At 44.4% G+C, this 21,634-nt stretch overlaps 1 protein-coding gene across 2 annotated transcripts in view; it reads left to right on the forward strand.

Moving 5' to 3' along the window:
* Positions 1-21,634, forward strand: part of LOC137647074 (biorientation of chromosomes in cell division protein 1-like 1) — a 78,504-nt gene that overhangs the window by 19,647 nt on the left and 37,223 nt on the right. For both annotated transcript variants that reach the window (XM_068380241.1, XM_068380240.1), the window contains exons 3-4: positions 12,479-12,624; positions 19,678-19,871. In XM_068380241.1, coding sequence (XP_068236342.1) covers positions 12,479-12,624; positions 19,678-19,871 — 340 coding nt within the window. The remainder of the gene's footprint in view (positions 1-12,478; positions 12,625-19,677; positions 19,872-21,634) is intronic.

The following is a 21,634-nucleotide window of genomic DNA, read 5'->3' on the forward strand; positions in this document are numbered from 1 at the left end:
CTTAAGGATTTCGAGACCCTATTCAAATGAGGAGCTGCTGCTGCGCCTTCTACAGCGTGGTGCTAGGAAGGACCCTTCTCCGGAGCCATCGACATCTCACTCTCTGGAACTGTGTGACGTCCATCTTTCGCTCTCTCCGGGCACTTCCACACGCGGACGAGGTGATCGCTCGTATTCGCCTCTCCAATGGCCTCCTACTGACGACTAACCCTCTCTCCATCCTGGGATCTCGTCGTCCCTTAACCTTCAACCTTTTGTTTATCCCCACAGGAACCCGCAGGTTGCAGGTGTAGATCTTCCAGGGACCAGCACTCCTACCACCAGCAGCGCTAAAGGAAGACCATCGCCTCGCCCTTCATGACACTATTCCCCTGATTTCCCTTCGGAAGATCTGATGGATCGTAGATCATCAAGATCCGAGCGCTCTTCTAGAAGGCGCTCCCGCTCAAGAGTTTTGCACTCACGAGATCGCTGGTCTCAACGCTCGCTTCAGAGGTGTTCCTCCTTACGAGGAAAAGTTTTGCGATCGTGTTCCACTCGATCACAAGCACAGTCTAGACCTAGGTCCAGAGGACAAGTCTCGCGATCGCATTCCGCTCGATCACTAGCACAGTCTAGACCTAGGTCCAGAGGACAAGTCTCGCGATCGTGTTCTGCTCGATCACAAGCACAGTCTAGACCTAGGTCCAGAGGACAAGTCTCGCGATCGCGTTCCGCTCGATCACAAGCACAGTCTAGACCTAGGTCCAGAGGACAAGTCTCGCAATCGCGTTCCGCTCTCACAGTCTAGACGTAGGTTCAGAGGACAAGTCTCGCGATTGCGTTCCGCTCGATCACGAGCACAGTCTAGACCTAGGTCCAGAGGACAAGTCTCGCGATCGCGTTCCGCTCGATCACAAGCACAGTCTAGACCTAGGTCCAGAGGACAAGTCTCGCGATCGCGTTCCGCTCTCACAGTCTAGACCTAGGTCCAGAGGACAAGTCTCGCGATCGCATTCCGCTCTCACAGTCTAGACCTAGGTCCAGAGGACAAGTCTCGCGATCGCGTTCCGCTCGATCACAAGCACAGTCTAGACCTAGGTCCAGAGGACAAGTCTCGCGATCGCGTTCCGCTCGATCACAAGCACAGTCTAGACCTAGGTCCAGAGGGCAAGTCTCGCGATCGCGTTCCGCTCTCACAGTCTAGACCTAGGTCCAGAGGACAAGTCTCGCGATTGCGTTCCGCTCGATCACGAGCACAGTCTAGACTTAGGTCCAAAGGACAAGTCTCGCGATCGCGTTCCGCTCGATCACAAGCACAGTCTAGACCTAGGTCCAGAGGACAAGTCTCGCGATCGCGTTCCGCTCTCACAGTCTAGACCTAGGTCCAGAGGACAAGTCTCGCGATCGCGTTCCGCTCTCAAAGTCTAGACCTAGGTCCAGAGGACAAGTCTCGCGATCGCGTTCCGCTCTCACAGACTAGACCTAGGTCCAGAGGACAAGTCTCGCGATCGCGTTCCGCTCTCACAGTCTAGACCTAGGTCCAGAGGACAAGTCTCACGATCGCGTTCCGCTCTCACAGTCTAGACCTAGGTTCAGAGGACAAGTCTAGCGATCGCGTTCCGCTCGATCACAAGCACAGTCTAGACATAGGTCCAGAGGACAAGTCTTGCGATCGCGTTCCGCTCGATCACAAGCACAGTCTAGACCTAGGTCCAGAGGACAAGTCTCCCGATCGCGTTCCGCTCGATCACAAGCACTGTCTAGACCTAGGTCCAGACGCTCGCGTTTTAGATCTGTGATCTGGCTCATGAGAACAGCACTCGCTAGGATGACGCTCCCGTTCACGAGGGCGGGGTTCACGCTTGCGAAGGTACTGTTCACAAGAACTATGTTCACATTCGCGAGATAGGCATTTGGGACGTTCATGCCGTTCTCAAACAAGAGCTAGACGCTCCCGTTCACGATCAAGAATGGCGCGATCGCGATCAAGGTCTAGATGTTCCTCGTCTAGAGGTAGAGGTAGGTGCACGCACAATCCATTAGCGCGTAGCCCCTCAACCAGACCTTCTTCCAAATGACCTTGGACTGGACCTGATGATAAGAATGACCACTCCTCAGACAGGGGTCCAGCTAAACCCCCAGTGCCTTTCACAGCCTGGGGAGTCTTAATGAAGTGTTCATCTCCGCGACGCTTGGAAACGCATCTCGCTGTGCAAGCAATTCATGCGCAGATGTGTTGGAACCGCGAGCAAGTGAGGTACCACCACCTTCGCCTTGACTCAAAGCTTATTCCACCTCTAGCAGAAGACCGACACCCTTTCCAGAGGGTTTTAAAGGGCCTCCTAATAGGTTCGCTAACGTACCTATTAGTCCGGACCTTCCTTCGCGTCTGAAGGAATGTGTTCCTCTGCCTCAGAGGTTATCACCTCCATCGACTAGCTCCTCCTAGAGTTCCCCCCCAAGGATACTCTCCTAGAGTTGTCCAGGGCTTACTTAGAGGATCAGCACTTTCTCCATGGGTGAATACATTCATCACCACCCTGCTGAAATCTCTGAAAGTGGCTCCTCCACCGCCAGAACCTCCAACTGTTCCAGTCAAGGGAATCCCCAGGATCCCTCGTTAAGTTCATCAAGACCCTAGGGGGTCGACAGCAGAGAGGGTACGCAGATCACCTCCACCCCGATTGCGTGCTGAAGGTTCTAAAGCCTCTGACTCTTAAGTGGCCAACTTACCCTTTACTCCGGTGAAGATAAAGGAGGTCATTACTAAGAGATAAAAAATGAGGACGAGATGTGTAACACCACCTCACGCCGACATCATCCGTCCTAAGATGAGTAGGGACTTGGGCTCACCCAAGGAGATTACGATCTATCCCTTCAACCCTCAAGAAATTAAGGTAGTGCCTCCGGACCAATGTTCGGTTTCCGTACCTCCTCCAGAGGAGGAGTCTTCAGCTCCTACTGCCAAGGCTTCATCAAGTGCCTCGAAAACCTTGCAGGTTCCCCTTCCTAAGACTGCGGAGGAACGTACTGTGCGTAGGGAATCGAAGGACCCAAGAACGCTGCGGCAAGGGAAGCTCGAATGGCTGAGGCACAAAGACGGTCCCCTGTGGCGTGTCCTCCCATCGATATAGTTGACGACCCTGACCTACCCCAAACTCGGGATGCGAGTCTGTAGGTGGACGACCCCTTAGATTCCGATGACGAGAATCTTCCAAAGCGGCCAGTCCGAACTATCACTCCGAACAAGAGAGACGTGAGTCGAAGCACACTTTTTGGCAAGGCCTTGCTTGCATGAGGGCCATTAACAGGCTGTCTACACCTGATTCCGCTATCCAGGAAGCGAAGGATATGGTTCTCGATGAAATATTCGAGACTCGGAAGCCTTCCAGGTCCAGTGCATCTCTGGCCTAGTCTAAGGGTTTGACAGTCGCCAAAGGGAAAGCTATCGTCCAGATAGCTGGAACTTCTAGTTCCTTGAGGGCAGGTTCCTATTCTCGGTCCCTTTCACTTCCTTTTGTTTTGCAAAGGAAGTATTATGAGATCGAAGGGGAACCTCATTCCACCTAACAAAGGGCATCCTGACTCAAACCCTCTCTCTGAAGACCCTCTCGGCAATTGGGCTCCTGACCATAGAGAGATGCGCGAAGTACGCCATTCAGGCGGTTTCGTGGCTCGATTTATGGCTATGATCCTTTGGCTCCAGGGTTTGCTCCCACGATCTTTCAAAGGAGTCTGGCAGGAAGACTTTAGAGTCTTTCCTGTTGTCAGGTACCTGAACTCTGCGAGTTTTTATCGCACCGCGTTGTCAACCTGTGGGTGAATGCCATTCTCAAGAGAAGGGATACCGTTATCGGGAAACTTCACAAGCAGGTGCCGAAGGTGGAGATCTCTCGGTTGAGGGATCCCACCATTGAGGGTTCTTTTCCCTTTGTTCCTAATACTATACAGTAAACTCTCAGAGGTCAGACTTACTTAATTCTAGAAAACTGTTTGAACACTGAATTGATTGTAACACTGACTAGATTTTATACTGTACTTAAAATGAAAGTGAATTGGACTTGTCTGTTCCAGACCCCAAAAATCACTTGATATAAAGCATTTTTACGTAGTTTACTGTACTGTACAGTAATACCTTGAGATACGAGTGTCCCAACATACGAGAAATTTGAGATACAGGGAAAGTTCCAAACAAATTTTTGTCCTGAGATACGAGAAAAAATTTGAGATACGAGGTAGTTCCCTATGCGGCCGCCAGGTGGCCGAGTGCGAGAGGCTTCTCACCAGGACAACATCGCTCAGTCTTTCCTGTCGGATCTCCGTCGCGTCAAGTTTATCCCAGAGCATCGGCTGTAGTGTTTTGTTTTTTTACGTTTTTTTTTCATTAATCCGTGCAGAATTCAGTGAATAAGTAATGGGTCCAAAGCAAGCGAGTGCAAACAAGGGTTGTGAAAAGAAAAAGCGTATGATGACAATCGAGATGAAGCATGAAATAATAAAAAAACATGAGTGACGTAAGAGTGACTGTGCTGGCGCACCAATATGAGAGGAGTACATCGACAATATGTACCCTCCTCAAGCAGAAGGATGCTGTAAAGAGCACCAAGCCTTCCAAAGGAGTAACCATCCTTTCCAAGCTGTGCGGTGATAATCATGATGAGATGGAGAGGCTTCTTTTATTATGAATAAAGGAGAAACAGTTTGCGGGAGATACCGTGACCGAGACAATCGTATGTGAAAAGGCCAGCAGAATCTATGATGACTTGAAAGGGAAGTAAGCAGCCGAGAGAGGGGAGACTTCGACGCTAGCGGAAACCTTCAAAGCCAGCCGTGGCTAGTTGGATAACTTAAAAAAAAGACTGGGATACACTCGGGTGTGAGGCATGGGGAAGCAGTAAGTTCCGACTCGAAAGCCGTGGCGGACTTCGTCACAACATTTGCCTCGGTTATCGCGCGACATGGCTTCAACTGTGATGAAACTGGCCTTTTCTGGAAGAAGATGCCCAGGAGGAATTTCATCACAACAGAAGGGAAGAGACTACCGGGCCATTAACCCATGAAGGACCGGTTAACTCTAGCCTTGTGTGCCAATGCCAGCGGTGACTTTAAGGTCAATCCACTGTTGGTGTACCACTCGGAAAACCCACATGCTTTCAAGAGTCAAAGGATCTTGAAAGAAAAACTGCAAGTGATGTGGCACGCTTATGCTAAGGCTTGGGTTACACGGCATTTCTGTACAGAATGGGTTGATCTGTCCTTTGGTCCGGCAGTCAAAAAATATTTGGCCGAGAAAAACCTGCCAACTAAATGTCTCCTGGTCCTCGACAGTGCCTCTGGTCTCGTAGAGGACATTCTTGATGAGTTCAGGTTTATCAAGGTCCTTTATCTCCCACCCAACACCACGCTACTCCTCCAGCCCATGGACCAACAAGTTATTTCCAACTTCAAAAAACTGTACACGAAGCATTTGTTAAAAAAAATGCTTCAATGTCACAGACAACACCAATTTCACCCTTCGTGAATTTTGGAAGGAACATTTCAATATCGTCCATTGCTTAAAAATTATTGACGATGCATGGCAGGGTGTCACAAGAAAAACTTAATTCAGCATGGAAGAAATTGTGGCCAGCTTCCGTTGCTGAGAGGGACTTTGAAGGGTTTGATACAACAGACCCTGATGACCCCGAACCTATTATTATTATTATTATTATTAAATGCTAAGCTACAACCCTAGTTGGAAAAGCAGGATGCTATAAGCCCAGGGGCCCCAACAGGGAAAATAGCTCAGTGAGGAAAGGAAACATGGAAAAATAAAATATTTTAAGAATAGTAACAACATTTAAATAAATATTTCCTATATAAACAATAAAAACTTCAACAAAACAAGAGAAAGAGAAACTAGATACAACAGTGTGCCTGAGTGTACCCTCAAGCAAGAGAACTCTAACCCAAGACAGCGGAAGGCCATGGTACAGAGGCTATAGCACTACCCAAGACTAGAGAACAATGGTTTGATTTTGGAGTGTCCTTCTCCTAGAAGAGCTGCTTACCATAGCTAAAGAGTCTCTTCTACCCTTACCAAGAGGAAAGTAGCCACTGAACAATTACATTGCCGTAGTTAACCCCTGGGGTGAAGAAGAATTGTTTAGTAATCTCAGTGTTGTCAGGTGTATGAGGACAGAGGAGAATCTGTAAAGAATAGGCCAGACTATTCGATGTCTGTGTAGGCAAAGGGAAAGAACCGTAACCAGAGAGAAGGATCCAATATGGTACTGTCTGGCCAGTCAAAGGACCCCCTAACTTTCTAGCGGTAGTATCTCATGGGGCTGGAGGTAGACGAGGCAGACGTAAATGACCTTGTCGAGGAGCATCAGGAAGAGCTCGTGACACAGGAATTGATAAGAGCTCCAGGAGATGCAACATTCGGAGGTGTTGCAGGAGCTCATGAGCGAGGAGGAGGTGGAAGACGGGGGCCGCCTTTCTACAGCAGAAATCAAAGACGTTAGCGAAGTGGCAGGAGTTTTCTAATTTTATGGAAAAGAGGCACCCGGACAAGTTGGCGTGTGGTCGTGCGTTAGCCTATTGTGACGACACTTGTGTTCTTCATTTTCGCAACATTTTGAAGGGGGGAGAAAAGCAAACATTCCTAGAAAGGTTCCTTTTAAAAAGGCTGTCAAAAAGGGAAGGTGAAAGCGAGGCAAAAAGAGCCAAGCCGGAAGAAGTGAAAAAATTGAAATGAAAACAAAATTAGAAGTAAGTTTAGTGTAATGTAAGATTAACATTTTATTTTTAAGTGTGTGTACAGTAAGCTAATTTCATTTAAGTTAAATTTAAAGTTGCTAATTTCATTTAAGTTAAATTTAAAGTTGCTAATTTCATTTAAGTTAAATTTAAAGTTAAGGTTATGTTACGTAGCGTTACAAAAGTGTTGCGTACCGAACTTGTTGCCGTCAAGTCTTTCTCCTCCCATCCTCTCTCCCATCCTCTCTTCCTCCTCCTCCTCTGCCCAAACCGCCGTTAGCCACTACCGTCTGTCTCGAAGGTAAGAACTCCTTAATAATGTTACAGTGAACCCTCGCTACTTCGCGGTTCGACCATCGCGGATTCACCACTTCGCGGGTTTTTTCCATAACCCATATATATATACATATCGCGGATTTTCCGGAAATTTCGAAAATACCGCGAAATCTGAAGACCCCAAATACGATATTTCGTTACTGTACCTGTAATTCCATTAATACTGTAATTAGTAATATCTGCTCTTACTGATTGTTCATTGCATTACATATGATATATAATTCAGCACAGAAAGAAATAAAACACGAAAAGAGAATGTGATCATACGATAATTCAGTACTGTATACAGTACGTAGTAAAATTAAATCGAACATGAAACGCAAATCAGATGCAGTCGTACCATATTAGAATGGTGTAAGGCTGCTAATGGCTACTACTGTACTACAAATGTAATGGATGTGCTTCTTTTCCATGAATCTTTTGTATGTACAGTATACGTACGTAGTACTGCATCCAATAATATTCTTTGTTGCAAAAATCACATTTCGAATAAGCGTACGAGAGAGAGAGAGAGCGAGAGATGGAGAGAGAGAGAGAGACATCCTACAAAAGAATAAAATAGCATACGTAAAGCTATTATTATTATTGTTATTATTATTATTATTATTGTTGTTGTTGTTAATAAAATTATTATTGTTATTATTATCATTATTATTATTATTATTATCATTATTATTATTATTACTGTATTATTATCATACGATAATTCAGTACTGTATACAGTACGTAGTAAAATTAAATCGAACGTGAAACGCAAATCAGATGCAGCCATACCATATTAGAATGGTGTAAGGCTGCTGATGGCTACTACTGTACTACAAATATAATGGATGTGCTTCTTTTCCATGAATCTTTTGTATGTATACGTACGTAGTACTGCATCCAATAATATTTTTGTTGCAAAAATCACATTTCGAATAAGCGTACGAGAGAGAGAGAGAGAGAGAGAGAGAGAGAGAGAGAGAGAGAGAGAGAGAGAGAGAGAGACACACATCCTACAACAGAAATAAAATAGCATACGTAAAGCTATTATTATTATTGTTGTTGTTGTTAATAAAATTATTATTGTTATTATTATCATTATTATTATTATTATTACTGTATTATTGTTATTATTTATCATTATTATTTTTAATGCTGTACGTACAGTATACGCAGGGTATCTTGTACTTTGAGTTGGTAACCTACGCATCATATAAGAGGGGTTGTGATTGGTTCAAGCGCTGATAGATGACGAATCAGAACTCAAGTTTTGTTATCTAGCCTGTGATTGGTGTTTTGCTCGCATCTCCAACCCGCAGCATCTAGGTTCTCGCGGGCCCGCGGCGTCCACTTTCTCTTACGCCGTATCGCTGAGTAGACGTTCTTAAGTTTGTGAAGTTTAATCTGTGCTGTGTGCGACTGTTTTAAGTTGAACTTTTTGTTGAACTTTCTGTGTAAATCCTACTGTACAATGCCTCCCAAGCGTTCTGCTTCTACTAAGGCTGGTAGTGAGCCTAAACGCCACCGAAGGATGATGACGATTGCTGAGAAGGTGACGCTTCTCGATATGTTGAAAGACGGTAGAAGCTACGCGGCCGCAGCGCACCATTTTGGAATCAACGAATCCACTGTTCGCTATATCAAGAAGGACGAGGCGAACATTAGAAAGACGGCTGCAATCACCTTTAGCAGATCAGCGAAGCGAGTCGTTACAACGCGTAATAAAACGATCGTACGCATGGAAGGTGCTTTAGCTGTGTGGATTGCCGACTGCCGGAAGAAGAACATAGCCTTGGATACGAACACCATCCGAACAAAGGCTTTGAGCTTGTATGAGAATTTTGCTGCAAAGGAACCTCAAGACGACGACGGAAACCATGCTGAAGAAGATGATGATGCAGATGAACCTCAACCAGGGACATCCACTGATTCCCAGCCTCAGAAACAACGTTTTTCCGCCAGCAAAGGATGGTTCGCGAAGTTTCAGAAACTCTTTGCCCTGAAAAGCGTTTCCCTGCATGGCGAGGCTGCTTCGGCTGACACTGCCGCTGCTGAAACTTACCTGAACCAGACGTTCAAGAATATTATCGCTGAAGGTGGATACAAGCCGGAACAAGTGTTTAATATAGATGAGACCGGCTCGTTTTGGAAGAGAATGCCATCGCAAACTTTCCTGTTCAAAGAGGAAGCCAAAGCCTCTGGCTTTAAAGCATTCAAGGATCGCGTTACCCTCGTGATGTGTGGCAATGCTGCTGGATTTTTGCTAAAGCCGGGGCTTATTTATAAGTCGAAAAATCCTCGCGCTTTGAAAATAAGAATAAGAATCTCCTTCCCGTGTACTGGATGCATAATCCTAAAGCATGGATTACAAAGATGCTGACCTCCAACTGGTTCCACCAGTGTTTCATCCCGCAAGTCAATGAATATCTCGTAGAGAAGGGCTTGCCATTCAAGATCCTTCTCCTTATGGATAACGCTGGTGGACACGCAACTGACCTGTCGCGTGAGGGCATTCAGGTTGAGTTCCTGCCACCCAACACCACGTCATTAATTCAACCGATGGACCAGGGGGTTATCAGGGCGTTTAAGGCCCTCTACACGAAGAATACCTTGGCGGACCTCGTTGCGTGTGTGGATGCTGCCCAAGATGATGAGGATGAAGATTTTAACTTGAAGGCGTACTGGCGACAGTACACCATAGCCACGTGCCTGAAGAATATCCAGATGGCACTTTAAGAGATGAAACCTGCAACTGTGAATGCGAGCTGGAAGAAGTTGTGGCCCCAGATTGTATACGACGACGAGGGATTTACTCCGTCGGAAATCCAACACACTGCAATACGCAAATCTGTGCAGTTGGCTGCCATAATTGGAGGTGACGGGTTTGGCGACATGACGACTGAAGACGTCGACGAGTTGTTGGACTACTATTCCTAGCCGCTAACTGACGCAGACCTCGAAGACCTGACGAAATCGGCAAGCGAAGAAGAGAGTGAAACCCAGGAAGAGACCCAAGAAAATGTCGAAGAAACGGGCTTAACACTAGAACAGCTTGCCAAGGTCTGCAACCATATAAAGGAGGTGAAAGAAATGTTGCAAGAGTGGGACGAGGATATGGTTCGGTCTATGCAATTCTCCAACAAGGTCGATGACATCATGACTCCCTACAGGATGCTCTTAGATCGAAAAAAGAAGCAGCGGCAACAACTTCCGATCACAATGTTCTTCCAGCCTCGCAAAAAAGAGCCAGTTCCTCCTGCTAGTACGCCTTCGGAAGAAATTGAAGAAGTTGAAGAGGTGTCCCAGGAAAAGACACCTCCGTCTGAAGAGACGTAAAATACTATCATTGGCTGCACAGTAGAAGACATCATCAGCTTCATCATCATCATTTCTACTGTGCAGCAAATTCATCGCCATCATCATTCAAGTTTTTCTTGAACTTCTTTCTTGGTGAGTACAGTAACAATCTTTATTTTTTACTTTAATATTCTAACATTTTAATATTTGGGCCTGTTTTATAGTTTAGTACTGTATGCATTAAGTTAAAGGGAAGGTTTTAAAAGTCTACATGTTGTAACCTATCATATTTTTTTTGTTTAAAATTTACATTTACGTACGTAAAACAATCTCTCTCTCTCTCTCTCTCTCTCTCTCTCTCTCTCTCTCTCTCTCTCTCTCTCTCTCTCTCTCTCTCTCTCTCTCTCTCTCTCTCTCTCTCTCGTAAATTGATTTTTTTTGTTTAAAATTTACATTTACAGTACGTACGTAAAACAATCTCTCTCTCTCTCTCTCTCTCCTCCTCTCTCTCTCTCTCTCTCTCTCTCCTCTCTCTCTCTCTCTCTCTCTCTCTCTCTCTCCTCTCTCTCTCTCTCTCTCTCGTAAATTGTTTTCCTGCTTTGCTACGTACAATATGTACTGTACAGTACTGTATGATTTTATATCGATACGGTAAATTATATTTGTAAGGTAACATATTTTGTAAATGCTTTTACTGTAAATACTGTATCATTATTTATCACTTTCATCATGCGCGTTAAATGCCTTGTTTGTTCTGAGCGTGGTTGTTTACTGAGTGTACAGTACTTTATGACGCCGTCGTTTCAGGCGGCGTCATAAAGAAAAACATTTCATTTGGAAGTCCTAAGAAAAATTAAGTAAAACATTGGTAATAACAAAATCAACATACTGTATAATCAATATAATCGATGCAAAAACTAACCTATACATATATGTGTACACTAAATGAGTTTGTTTCTTCATTATGATCAGAGATGAACGTAAACAAAACATTGGTTGCCATTTTTTATCGTGCTTTTTAGCGTGTTTAGGAAACGCATGATATAAAATCGCCTTTAATATTTGTGCCTGTTTTAGTTTAGGGTACTGTAGTACATGCATTAAGTGTTCTGTACATTAAAGGGTAGTTTGTTAACAGTACTACGTACAAGGGAAGGTTTTAAAAGTCCAAATATACATGTTAAATAAATAGGTAAATATGATGTCACTACTTCGCGGATTTTCACCTATCGCGGCCGGGTCTGGAACCTATCTACCGCGATAAACGAGGGTTCACTGTACATTTTATTGAGCATCATAACCAGTTCAGAGGTATTTGTTTTTGTGAGCGTAGAATGTTAATTAGAACAATTAAAAACATGTTTTTCCACTGTTATATACTGTTTTTAGTTTTTTCAGAGGGTGGGAACGGATTAGGATTAATTATTTTTTTAGTTATTTTATATGGGAAAAATTCATCTGAGATACGAGCAAATTGACACACGAGCCTGGTCCTGGAACGCATTAAATTCGTATCTCAAGGTATTGCTGTACTTTTATGGATAGAATCATACATAAAATGGAAAACCTCAAATCGATGCAATAAATGAAAATTAAATTCCTTTAACTGTGGTAAGGAAAGTAGATAGCTTAAGCAGAGGTCTGCCTAGCCTGATCAAACACCAGCACACCACTCTCTGACTTTTAAATTACAGTACCCTATGTCTTTTTCTTAATTCTGTCATGTTTCTCATAACTTTACTTTTTGGCTTATTACTACCTGTATCACTTAATGTCTTGTGCCCATTGTGTTTATACAGTATGTACCGTAAACCAAAAAAAAAAAAAAAAAAAAAGAATACTAGTCAACAAAACAGATCGAAAGTGGGGATTTGCAGTTATGCAATAGGAGATAGCTTTGGTTACTCATGAGTCTGGAGTGCTGTAACCGCCTTTGTTTGATCAGCATTTATATAATTTTAATTCATCCAAATTGTTTGATCCCTGAAACTTTTTTCAATGACCAGTTCTTGAAAACCTTGTTCAGAGACTAATTTGTATAAGAAACTTTTGACCTCTGATGTTCAACTCTAGGAATTTTGAATTTACTTTAGTGTTATTGTAAAAGCTACTTTATTATGTGAATTAATTTTCCTTTCAGTTTGGGAATCCTGGATAGTGGAATTGATGCCATCATAACGCAGGTTGTGAATCCCAAAATAAAGCCCCTTATTTTGCCTTATGTTGAAGATACTGTATATGCCTTCTTGCAGATTGATAAACCTAAGAGGGAAAGGAAGACTTCAGGTATGCCTATCAATTTCAGCAACAAATTTCATGTTGCCTTTTGTATTCGTATGAATTAAATCATTGAAGTAAATATAATAATATTGATTCCTACGTCGATACAAACGTCCGAGTCATATGTATGGGGTTACTACTAATCATGTTTTCTGTGACTGGCCAATCAAAATTTTGGTTGATTGTGTCATGTTTCGTGTTGGGTAAACGCACATGCAAGGACCAAGCAGGAGGTTGCTCACTCTCTCTCCTCACAACACTGCTGGTCGGGAATTGAAGAGGTTGTTTTCTCACTTCCTCTCTATGATCGAGCCTTTCGCACTCATTTTTTTACCTTTTTAGTGTTTAGCTCTCTCAAATTGTGTTTTTTCTTAATTCACAATCAATTGAGTAACTATTCAATATGAGAGAGGGCTTATGTCCAGTAAATCTGTTTGTTCCAACACTAGATACAAACCCTTCCGCTATTTATAGGGATTATAATTTCGGTGAAGCTGGAAGACTAGCTATAAGACTTTTAGTGAGGTGTAACTACCCGCGCGCTAGTTGGGGGGGGTTACGCGGTAGCCCGCTACCCTGCGCACTCGCTAGTGTTGTCTTGTCACCTTTGCTTTTGGTTGGACGTTATCTCTCTCAGCCTCCCAACTCTTAAGCTTGCCATTTGACTACAGTAATTTTTTTTGCTTTTTTCTTTACAGGTATTATTATTTCTCTTGTTGCTGTCCATCATGCAGACATGTCCTGGACCTGAAGTGTGCTCCTGCGGGACCCTTATGTCCTCCACTGAGACTGACCCCCTCCCATTCGTTGTGTCTGTTCTGCCGAGGACGGCGTTGTGATCAGTCTAACACCTGCAATGAATGCCGGGAAGGGTCTTCCTCCCAGTGGGAGATATCTAGGTGATGGCACAAGCAGAAAATCTAAGAGATTCTTCGCCTTCGGGTCTTTCTCGAAATTAAAGAAATTTAGACTTCTTCCTTGATCCCCCGGTCTCTTTCCGAAGCTCCTGCTCGATTGGTCTCTTCTGGATAACGATCAAACAGGAGTGTAGACCAATTAACACCAGGTCAACCCTGGGCTCAAGGGACACTGCTGCTTCCTGTAGAGAACCAGCTTTGCCCCTACCCTCGGGTGGAACTTTCTTATTTTCTGATGTTTTGCTGATTTCACCTTCGCAGGGTGTGACGGGCCCCCCTTCGAAGGCAGCGCTGATGGAGCATCTACTGTTGGGTGCTAAGAGGAAGAGGTAGATGCTTCTTCCCCGAGGATTACTGATCTTCACGCCCCCGGAGTGTCTTCCACCCCTGCCGCTGACGTGATCAACCTTTCGCCGTTGCCTGCAGCTGCTGCTGCCGCCAAAGACTTAGTTCTCCCCATGCTGAGCCGACTCTTCCTTTGAGGGAGGAGCAAAGTCCGACGCACGTCTCTTCTGTGGGTGGTCACCTCTCTCGTTCTCAAGTGAGGCCCTCCCAATAGACACTGTTGCAGAGACTTCTAGACGTCTAGCCCTTCGAAGCATCTCCCCTACTGAGGAATCTCACCAGCGTGCTGTTGATGACAGGACCTCGTCGAGGGAACATAATCCTCGCTGCCCTTCATCAGGAGACACCACTTCGATGATCTTAGGGACCAAAACTATCGACGCTCACCTGTTCGTGATCACCACTTGCCAGCGCATGATCGCCACTCTTCAGCTTGTGATTGCCATTCTTCAGCTCGTGATCGCCACCCTACAGATCGTGATTGCCCCTCTTTTTGCGATTATCACTCCTCTTCTCACGATAGTCACTCGCCAGCTGCTCATCGCTTAGTGACTGTCGCTCGTCACTTTGTGTTGTCACTCTCCTCCTGGTGATCGTCACTCATAACCGCATGAGCATCACTTGCATCCCCGTGATTGTAACTTGCCACCTCGTCATCATCACTCCCTACTTCTTGACCATTACTCGCCACCTCATGACTGTTACTTGCCAGCTCTTCGCTGTTCTCCAGCTCATGACAGCCATGTGCCGGCTCCTTGTCGTTTGCTTCTCGTGATCGTCACGCGTCATTTCAGGATTCGTCATCTCCGCGTCGTTTGCCAGCTCCTCGTCATTCGCCAGCTCCCCGTAGTTCGTCAGCTCCTCATCGTACGCTAGCTCCCCGTCGTTCACTAGCTTTGGAGCGTCACTTGCTAGCTTGTGATTATCACCCGTCAGCTCATAATCGCCTCTTGCCGGCTCGTGATCGTCACTCACCAACTCATGATCATCATCAGCCAGCGTGTGATCATTACTTGCCAGGGCGTAATCGGTACTCGCCAACTCATGACCGTCACTCACCAGCTTGTGTTCGCTGTTTCTCGTCCAGGGTCTCTTCTCCGGCCATGCGTTGTTCTCCAGCTCGTGATCGATGCAAGGGCGTCATCTTCTCTCCTTGCAAGAACTCGCTAGCCAGTTTCTCACACTCAACTAGCAATCATCGCTTGCGCTCTCATTCTAAAGATGCTTTTCCTGCTGCTCAAGTTTTCCAGTCTTCTTGTCACCTGCAACCTCTGCGTAAACGCTCTCTGTACCATTCCTCCGAGTCTTCCAGACTTGAGAAAAAGCCCTGCCCCAACTCATGCGCGTGAAGCACTCTCACCCAGATCTAGGGCAGATTCTAGTCTGGCCCATCCAGGACCTTCCCGAGCCTCTTCTTGTCCTAGGGGATCGTTACCTTCCAGATGAGTCCCATCACAACAGACGCCCAATACCTTTTCCGGCTATCCAGAAGGAGTTGTCGAGGGTCCAGGTATCGTCCTGTTCTAAGACTACAGCTTGCTCTTACAAGCCAGAGCAAGAGGCCATGCTAGTGCCCATTGTCCCCGGTAAGAGACCTCACTCCCCTTCGTTACAGGTTACAAGGCTTCTAGGAAGCATTCTCCATCGCTTAGCCTGCCTAGCGAGATTCCTGTCCTTCCAACGTCGAAGAGAGAACCTGCCCTGCAAGTCTTTGACCTGGTGAATATTATGAGGTGATGCGATGGGCGACCTCCCGCTTGCTTTCTGCGCATGATTTAAGTTTACTGTCTAAACAGTGAAGGTATATTTCAGTGATAGCTGAAACTAGCCGTTAAGCTTTTTATGAGGTGTAATTTCCCTCAGCTAGTTAGTGGAGGTGGAGCAGTGGGTAGACCAGCCACCCTGCTCACACCTGCTCTAGTATCAAACTGTCACTTTTTATTTCAGCTCGGTGCAGCACAGACATTGTCTTACACTCCCGTTGAAAAACCCTAATCAATACCAATACGATTAGACTAGCCGTAAAGCTAATATCATTCCTTACTTTTTCTTCCAGGTGTGTCTGCCCATGGGAATCGTAACCTTGAGGGTTTGTCCCGGCGTTGAAGGGCACCTATGCAGCACTTTATGTTGGCTGTGGAGACCGTTACTTGCAGTCTCAGCCCTACATGTAGGGGTCACTCTTTTATGCAGGAGTCTCCTTGCAATGGGTGTTGGGAGTGGTCGCCCTCCCAGTGAATGAAGTTTGGCAGGCAACAGAAGAAGGCTAAAAGCAATACTTCCCCTTTGAGTTCATCCTCATAAGGGAAGAAAACTTGCCCTTCTGACTGCTCGGTTGGCTTCCCCTGGGATTCGGTGGAGAACGAGTAGCAGCCGGCTGACTCCTGGGCAACCCTGCGCTCCAGCAGCCTCGATTGCATCCACTAGCGAAGGGGCACCTGCTGCCTTTGTAAGGAAGCTGCTCTTTGCTGACACAGTTCATCAGCTGTTGCCTTGCTTGGGGCTCATGGGTTCCTGTGTAAGGAAAGGCTTCTCAAGATCTTGTGGTTGGATACGCAGCGGAAGCGTTGAGGCTCTGTAGGTCGTGGACCAAAAGTTTCTCTTGCATGTCCGACTGTCTCGACCTCAGCACATGCTCGCCCAAACATTCGTTCTACTCCAGTGGGCGGCATGAGCAGTTTCCAACAAGCACTCCTCGGAGTTACTTGTCTGGGGATCCCTCCAGGGTGTAACTTGAGACTAGTTTCGATTATGTCCCAAGGATAGAATTTTAGGAAACTTATTGTACTTTTTTTTCTTTATTTTGTATTTTCAAAATTCAACTACGTATTTTCTTCATCACTGCCTCTTTTCTTTCTTTTTGGATCTCTTTGACCTTTCTCTTGGCCTACTAGTACCAAAGGCCTCTTTTTAAAAAACTATCCAAGGAAGCTTGTTCTGCCTGCTTCTTAAAATTTTTCTGAAATGACTCGGCCAAACGTCATTACAGTATTCAGGAGCATGGCCTGTTAAGATTTTTTTGGGGTGTCTTTTCTACAAGAGCCCAGATTTTATGGTGGCCAGTTAGACCCTCCTTAATTTCTGCCGTTGTCAGTGGGTCATTCTCCTCCTCCTTATTAGAGAACTGTTCCTGAACTTTGCTCAGTTGCATGACCTCCAACTTCTCCAGGTCATCCGTCGTAAGTTCCTCTTGGTGCTCCTTGGTAAGCTCATTGATGTTGGCCTCCTCAACTTCCAGACCCATGGACGTCCTGAGTGTAACTACCTCGGCAACCTCGGATTTAGCAACAGGCTCAGGATCGGCAACTTTTTCGTAACTGGGTTTGTCTTCTGCTTGGCCTACGTGGAAGCCTTCGAAATCTCTTGCAGAGATGGCATCAGACCACAGCTTCTTCCACTCAGAGTTCAAGGTGCGCCTGGAAACATCCTGCCAAGCTGTATCAATGATTTTAAGGCATAACACAACATGGAAATGCTCCTTCCAAAACCACGAAGGTTGAGGTTTGTGCTCTCATTGATTTCGAAACATCTCGTGAAGAGATATTTCGTGTAGAGATTCTTAAAGTTAGAAATCACTTGCTGGTCCATGGGGTAGTGTTAGACGGAAGATAGAAAACCTTGATAAATGAAAAATCCCCTAGGATAAAATCCTCGAAGCCAGGAAGGTGAGCAGGGGCGTTGTCCAACACCAACTGGCATTTCAGGAGGAGGCGCTTCTCTTTCAAATATTTCTTGACAGTCGGGCCGAAACAAAGGTTTACCCACTGGGTGAACAAGGTTCTTTTTATCCAGGATTTAGCATCGGACCTCCATATCACGAGAAAGTTCTCCTTAATCACTTTGTGGGTTTTAAGGTCTTGAGGAGAGTCAAAGTGATACACCAGCAGGGGTTTGCACAGAGAGCAAGGGTAAGTCTGTCCTTCATAGGCTTATGCCCAGGTACCATTTTTTCTTACGCCGTAATGAACGTCCAACGAGGAATTTTCCTCCAGAAAAGCCCAGTTTCATTGCAGTTGAAGACTTGCTGTGGACTGTAGCTTTCCTGGACAGTCAACTTGTCGAACGTCTTAACAAAGGCTTTGGCCACTTTTGTGTCAGAGCTTGCAGCCTCTCCATGACGCACTACCGAATGAACGCCGGACCATCTCTAAAATTTTTCAAGCAGCAGTCTCTCCATCTCAGCGTGGACGTGGCTTCTTTTGCTGAAGAAAACAATCATGCCCTCAGAAGGTGTTGCTGCTTTGATGTCTTCATTCTGTTTCAGGATCATTCCTATCATAGATTTGGCCATATTCCTTCGCGATCACACTTAACCGCATGCCAGCTTTGTATGTCTTGATTATTTCCATCTTCATCTCCATAGAAAGCATCATCCTCTTTCCCTGCACATCAGCAACTCTATTGGGACCCATGGCTAATAAAGTAATTTAATATCGCAACACGATGCAGTACAATAGTCACAAAAGTGAAATCATAAACACAAAGTCAGTGCATATGATACCGCTGCCGAAATTAGATGAGCGAGAGACTCCAATGTGTAGATGCAGGATGGGATACAGTACAGTAGGTGCTGACCAATACAAGAGCAGGATCTAATGGCAGTAACTAGCAGCTGAGCAGGGAGATAACCAATGGGAGCACGGGAAGATGGTGGCGAGTTTATGGGCTGGCAGTGTGCGAATTTTAAATCGGTCTCGAAGACAGTCGGGTTCTTGTACCGGACCTCCTTTCATTGCACGAAACATTTTTTGCAATGTGTAGTAAAATCCTTCATCTCTTTTTGTAAGCAGATTCTTTAGTGTCGAGAGAGACGACTATATCATTGAGGATCTTTTCTCCAAAGTAAATTTATGTATTGTTGTACTCCACTTTGTGTCATAATTTTGGCAATTCAAGAGAAACAACTGTTATCTATGGTGATCGTTGATAAAACAGGTGTTTTTTTGTTCTGTTGCTATGGTAGCTGTATGCCTTCTCTCCCACCTGTTGCTTAAGTGCTCGTTAAACGATTTAACGGCCATCGAGCTTCGCACTGAAAACATACTCTCTATATGAATAACTCAGGTTTGTATAGTTAGGAAATATAAGATTACTTTAAAAATTTGTGATATATTCATACAGTATTTTGGGTGGAATATAAAACTTAGTAAGTATTTTGTGATTGCTTTAATAATTTGAACAGCTTGCTTTCTATCATTATTTATGTTAAGTTTTATTAAGGTGTATATATTTGCAATTTTATTAGTTTATTTTGGGTGGAATATAAAACTTAATAAGAATTTGGTGATTGCGTTGATAATTTGAACAGTTTACTTTCCATCATTGCTTATGCTAAGTTTTATTAACCCTTTTACCCCCAATGCTATTTGGAACTTTCCAACCCTTAACCCCCAGGCGTTTTTCTTTTTCAAGCACGTTTTGCAATATTTTTTTATTAGATTGCGCTGACATCCTTAATTTTCGTCAGAGAGAGAGAGGTCAGGTTGGTCTCATTATTTTGGAAAATGCCTGAAGTTTTTCATAAAGTTATCAAAAATATGCAAAAAAATGCAAATAGCAGTTTTTTGCAAGAACGTACCAGTTCGTCCATGGGGGTTAGGGGATGAGTTTTGTGAAACGTACCAGTACGTCCATTGGGGGTAGAAAGGTTAAGGTGTATATATTAGCAATTTTATTACTATATGTTTATTGTTAAAACTTCTGAACAAATAATCTAGTTGATTATTAAAGTTGATAAATGTAAGTTTTGCCTGCGGACTTGTAATTAGTTTCTAAAGTGTTACCGCCCCATTTCCAGAGCCTCCCATAAACCCAATGCTTCAAGAGGAAGAACAACTGCCAACTCCACTGGAACCCATGGATGTGAAAAAACCAAGCCTTCTTCCAATGGAAACTGATGTCATTTCTTCCGAAGAGGATGATATACTTGCTAGAGAGTCTCCCGATGGAGATTCTAAATCATCATGTAGCTTAGAAGCGGAGGAAGTAAAAGTATGAAGTTGTCGTCTTTGTTATGATGGGTTAGCGTAAGCCTTTGTAGAATTGTCAAAAATGTTATCTTCAAGTATGTTTTTGTGCTTCCTCTCTCACTTTAGGGTCATTAGTGCTGTCGGGACACCTCACAGGAGGGCCACTGTATGCATTGCTGAAGGGTCTTTGCAGTATTCCTTAGGCCCTTAGCTGCACCCACTTTTCAGTCTTCTACATTACCTCTGTTCCAGATAAATTTCTTCCCTCATGCTGTCTAATCTCAAGTTTCATTTCCCAGACCCAATGGAGGGTCATATGACCCAAATTCATGATGTTCCCACGTGAATACTAACCTCATCCTGTAATAGGAATATGTGATCAGGGAAGCTGGATACGGCAGTCAAAACTTATAGCAAGGTTGCTGTAGTTTGCTAGAAGGGGGTAGATAAGCCTAACCTACCCAACAGAACTCTTAAAGAGTTCCCACTTTGTTTACAGCTGTCAGATAGTACAGACATACTTTCAATGTACTTGTGGATGTTTTAATGTTTTGCTTTTTCTTTGTTATAGATGTGTTAGCAAAGTGTTGTGTGTGAGGGATATTTAGGAAGGAAGGATTTGCAGATGTTTCCCAATAAGTGTAGCTGTGTGACAATTGTGTAAACCTACCAGTATCAACATTTTTGTTTTTGCTAGACAGCATTCCTGTTTGCTGTTTATTCCCTCAACGAGTATGACCTTTTGATGACGACAACAACGTAATCCTTAGGAGGTTGGCATTCCTTGGACATCTGCGTTGTAGGAAGGATTGCTCTAAGGTTGTAGGAAGTGACACTGGTCAGCAGCCAGCGATTTCCCTACCTTCTGGTTCCAGTAGAATAGAAAACATGTGATGATCAGACCTGGTGGCTTATTGACGAAATTGTTAGGGGAGTTCACTCAACTCTCAACTCTCCTACTGTTCACAAACATATACAAAGAAGGGTGGCGCACACCTGGAGTACCACAACACCTCAAGCATGTGATCCACGAAAGTAAACACTTGCATGTCAACCTTCTGGAAGTCCTAGCAACTGTTAGCATTGCAAACTTTCCATCAGTTTGATAGGATACTCGGTAGCGTTGAAGGACAACTCCACCATCGTGCCTTACATCTGCAAGCAAAGGAGTATAGTCATCCCCAACTTTTTCCGAGGGTTACATTCCAGGACCCCCAAAGAAAAGTGGGGAAACCTAATTTTTAACTATTTAAGGTCATTTTAAACCTTTATAAATCCTCCCCATACTTTTACAGATCTTCCCACACTTACAACACTTTCTCACACTCCTATAAACACTTCGTTATGCACGATTTATGCTGTACTATACGTATAAGGGATCTTCTGAATACAGTACGTAAGGTTAGGCTAGTCTATCTTAGCTGACTGGAGTCAATTTTTCTATTGTATACACAATCACTAACGTACATGTATGATACTTCGTGGAATATTTTAAGGCTACAGGATATAGAGAATTTCTCTAAAAATTGCTATGTAATTAATGCTGTGGGACATGAAACATTTCTTTCAAATTATTTTATTTAAAAAAAATGATTGGGTCATTCATATGAAGAGAATAAGAAGTAGTTTTGGAAAGAAGTGAAGAGAGTAAGGAAGGCTGGCTCAAGAATTGAAGAGACAGTGAAAGATGGAAATGGAAGGTTGTTAAAAGGAGAGGAGGCAAGGAAAAGATGGGCGGAATATTTTGAAAGTTTACTGAATGTTGAGGATAATAGGGAGGCAGAT

Source organism: Palaemon carinicauda, chromosome 9, assembly GCF_036898095.1.
Source record: "Palaemon carinicauda isolate YSFRI2023 chromosome 9, ASM3689809v2, whole genome shotgun sequence".
Lineage (NCBI taxonomy): Eukaryota > Metazoa > Arthropoda > Malacostraca > Decapoda > Palaemonidae > Palaemon > Palaemon carinicauda.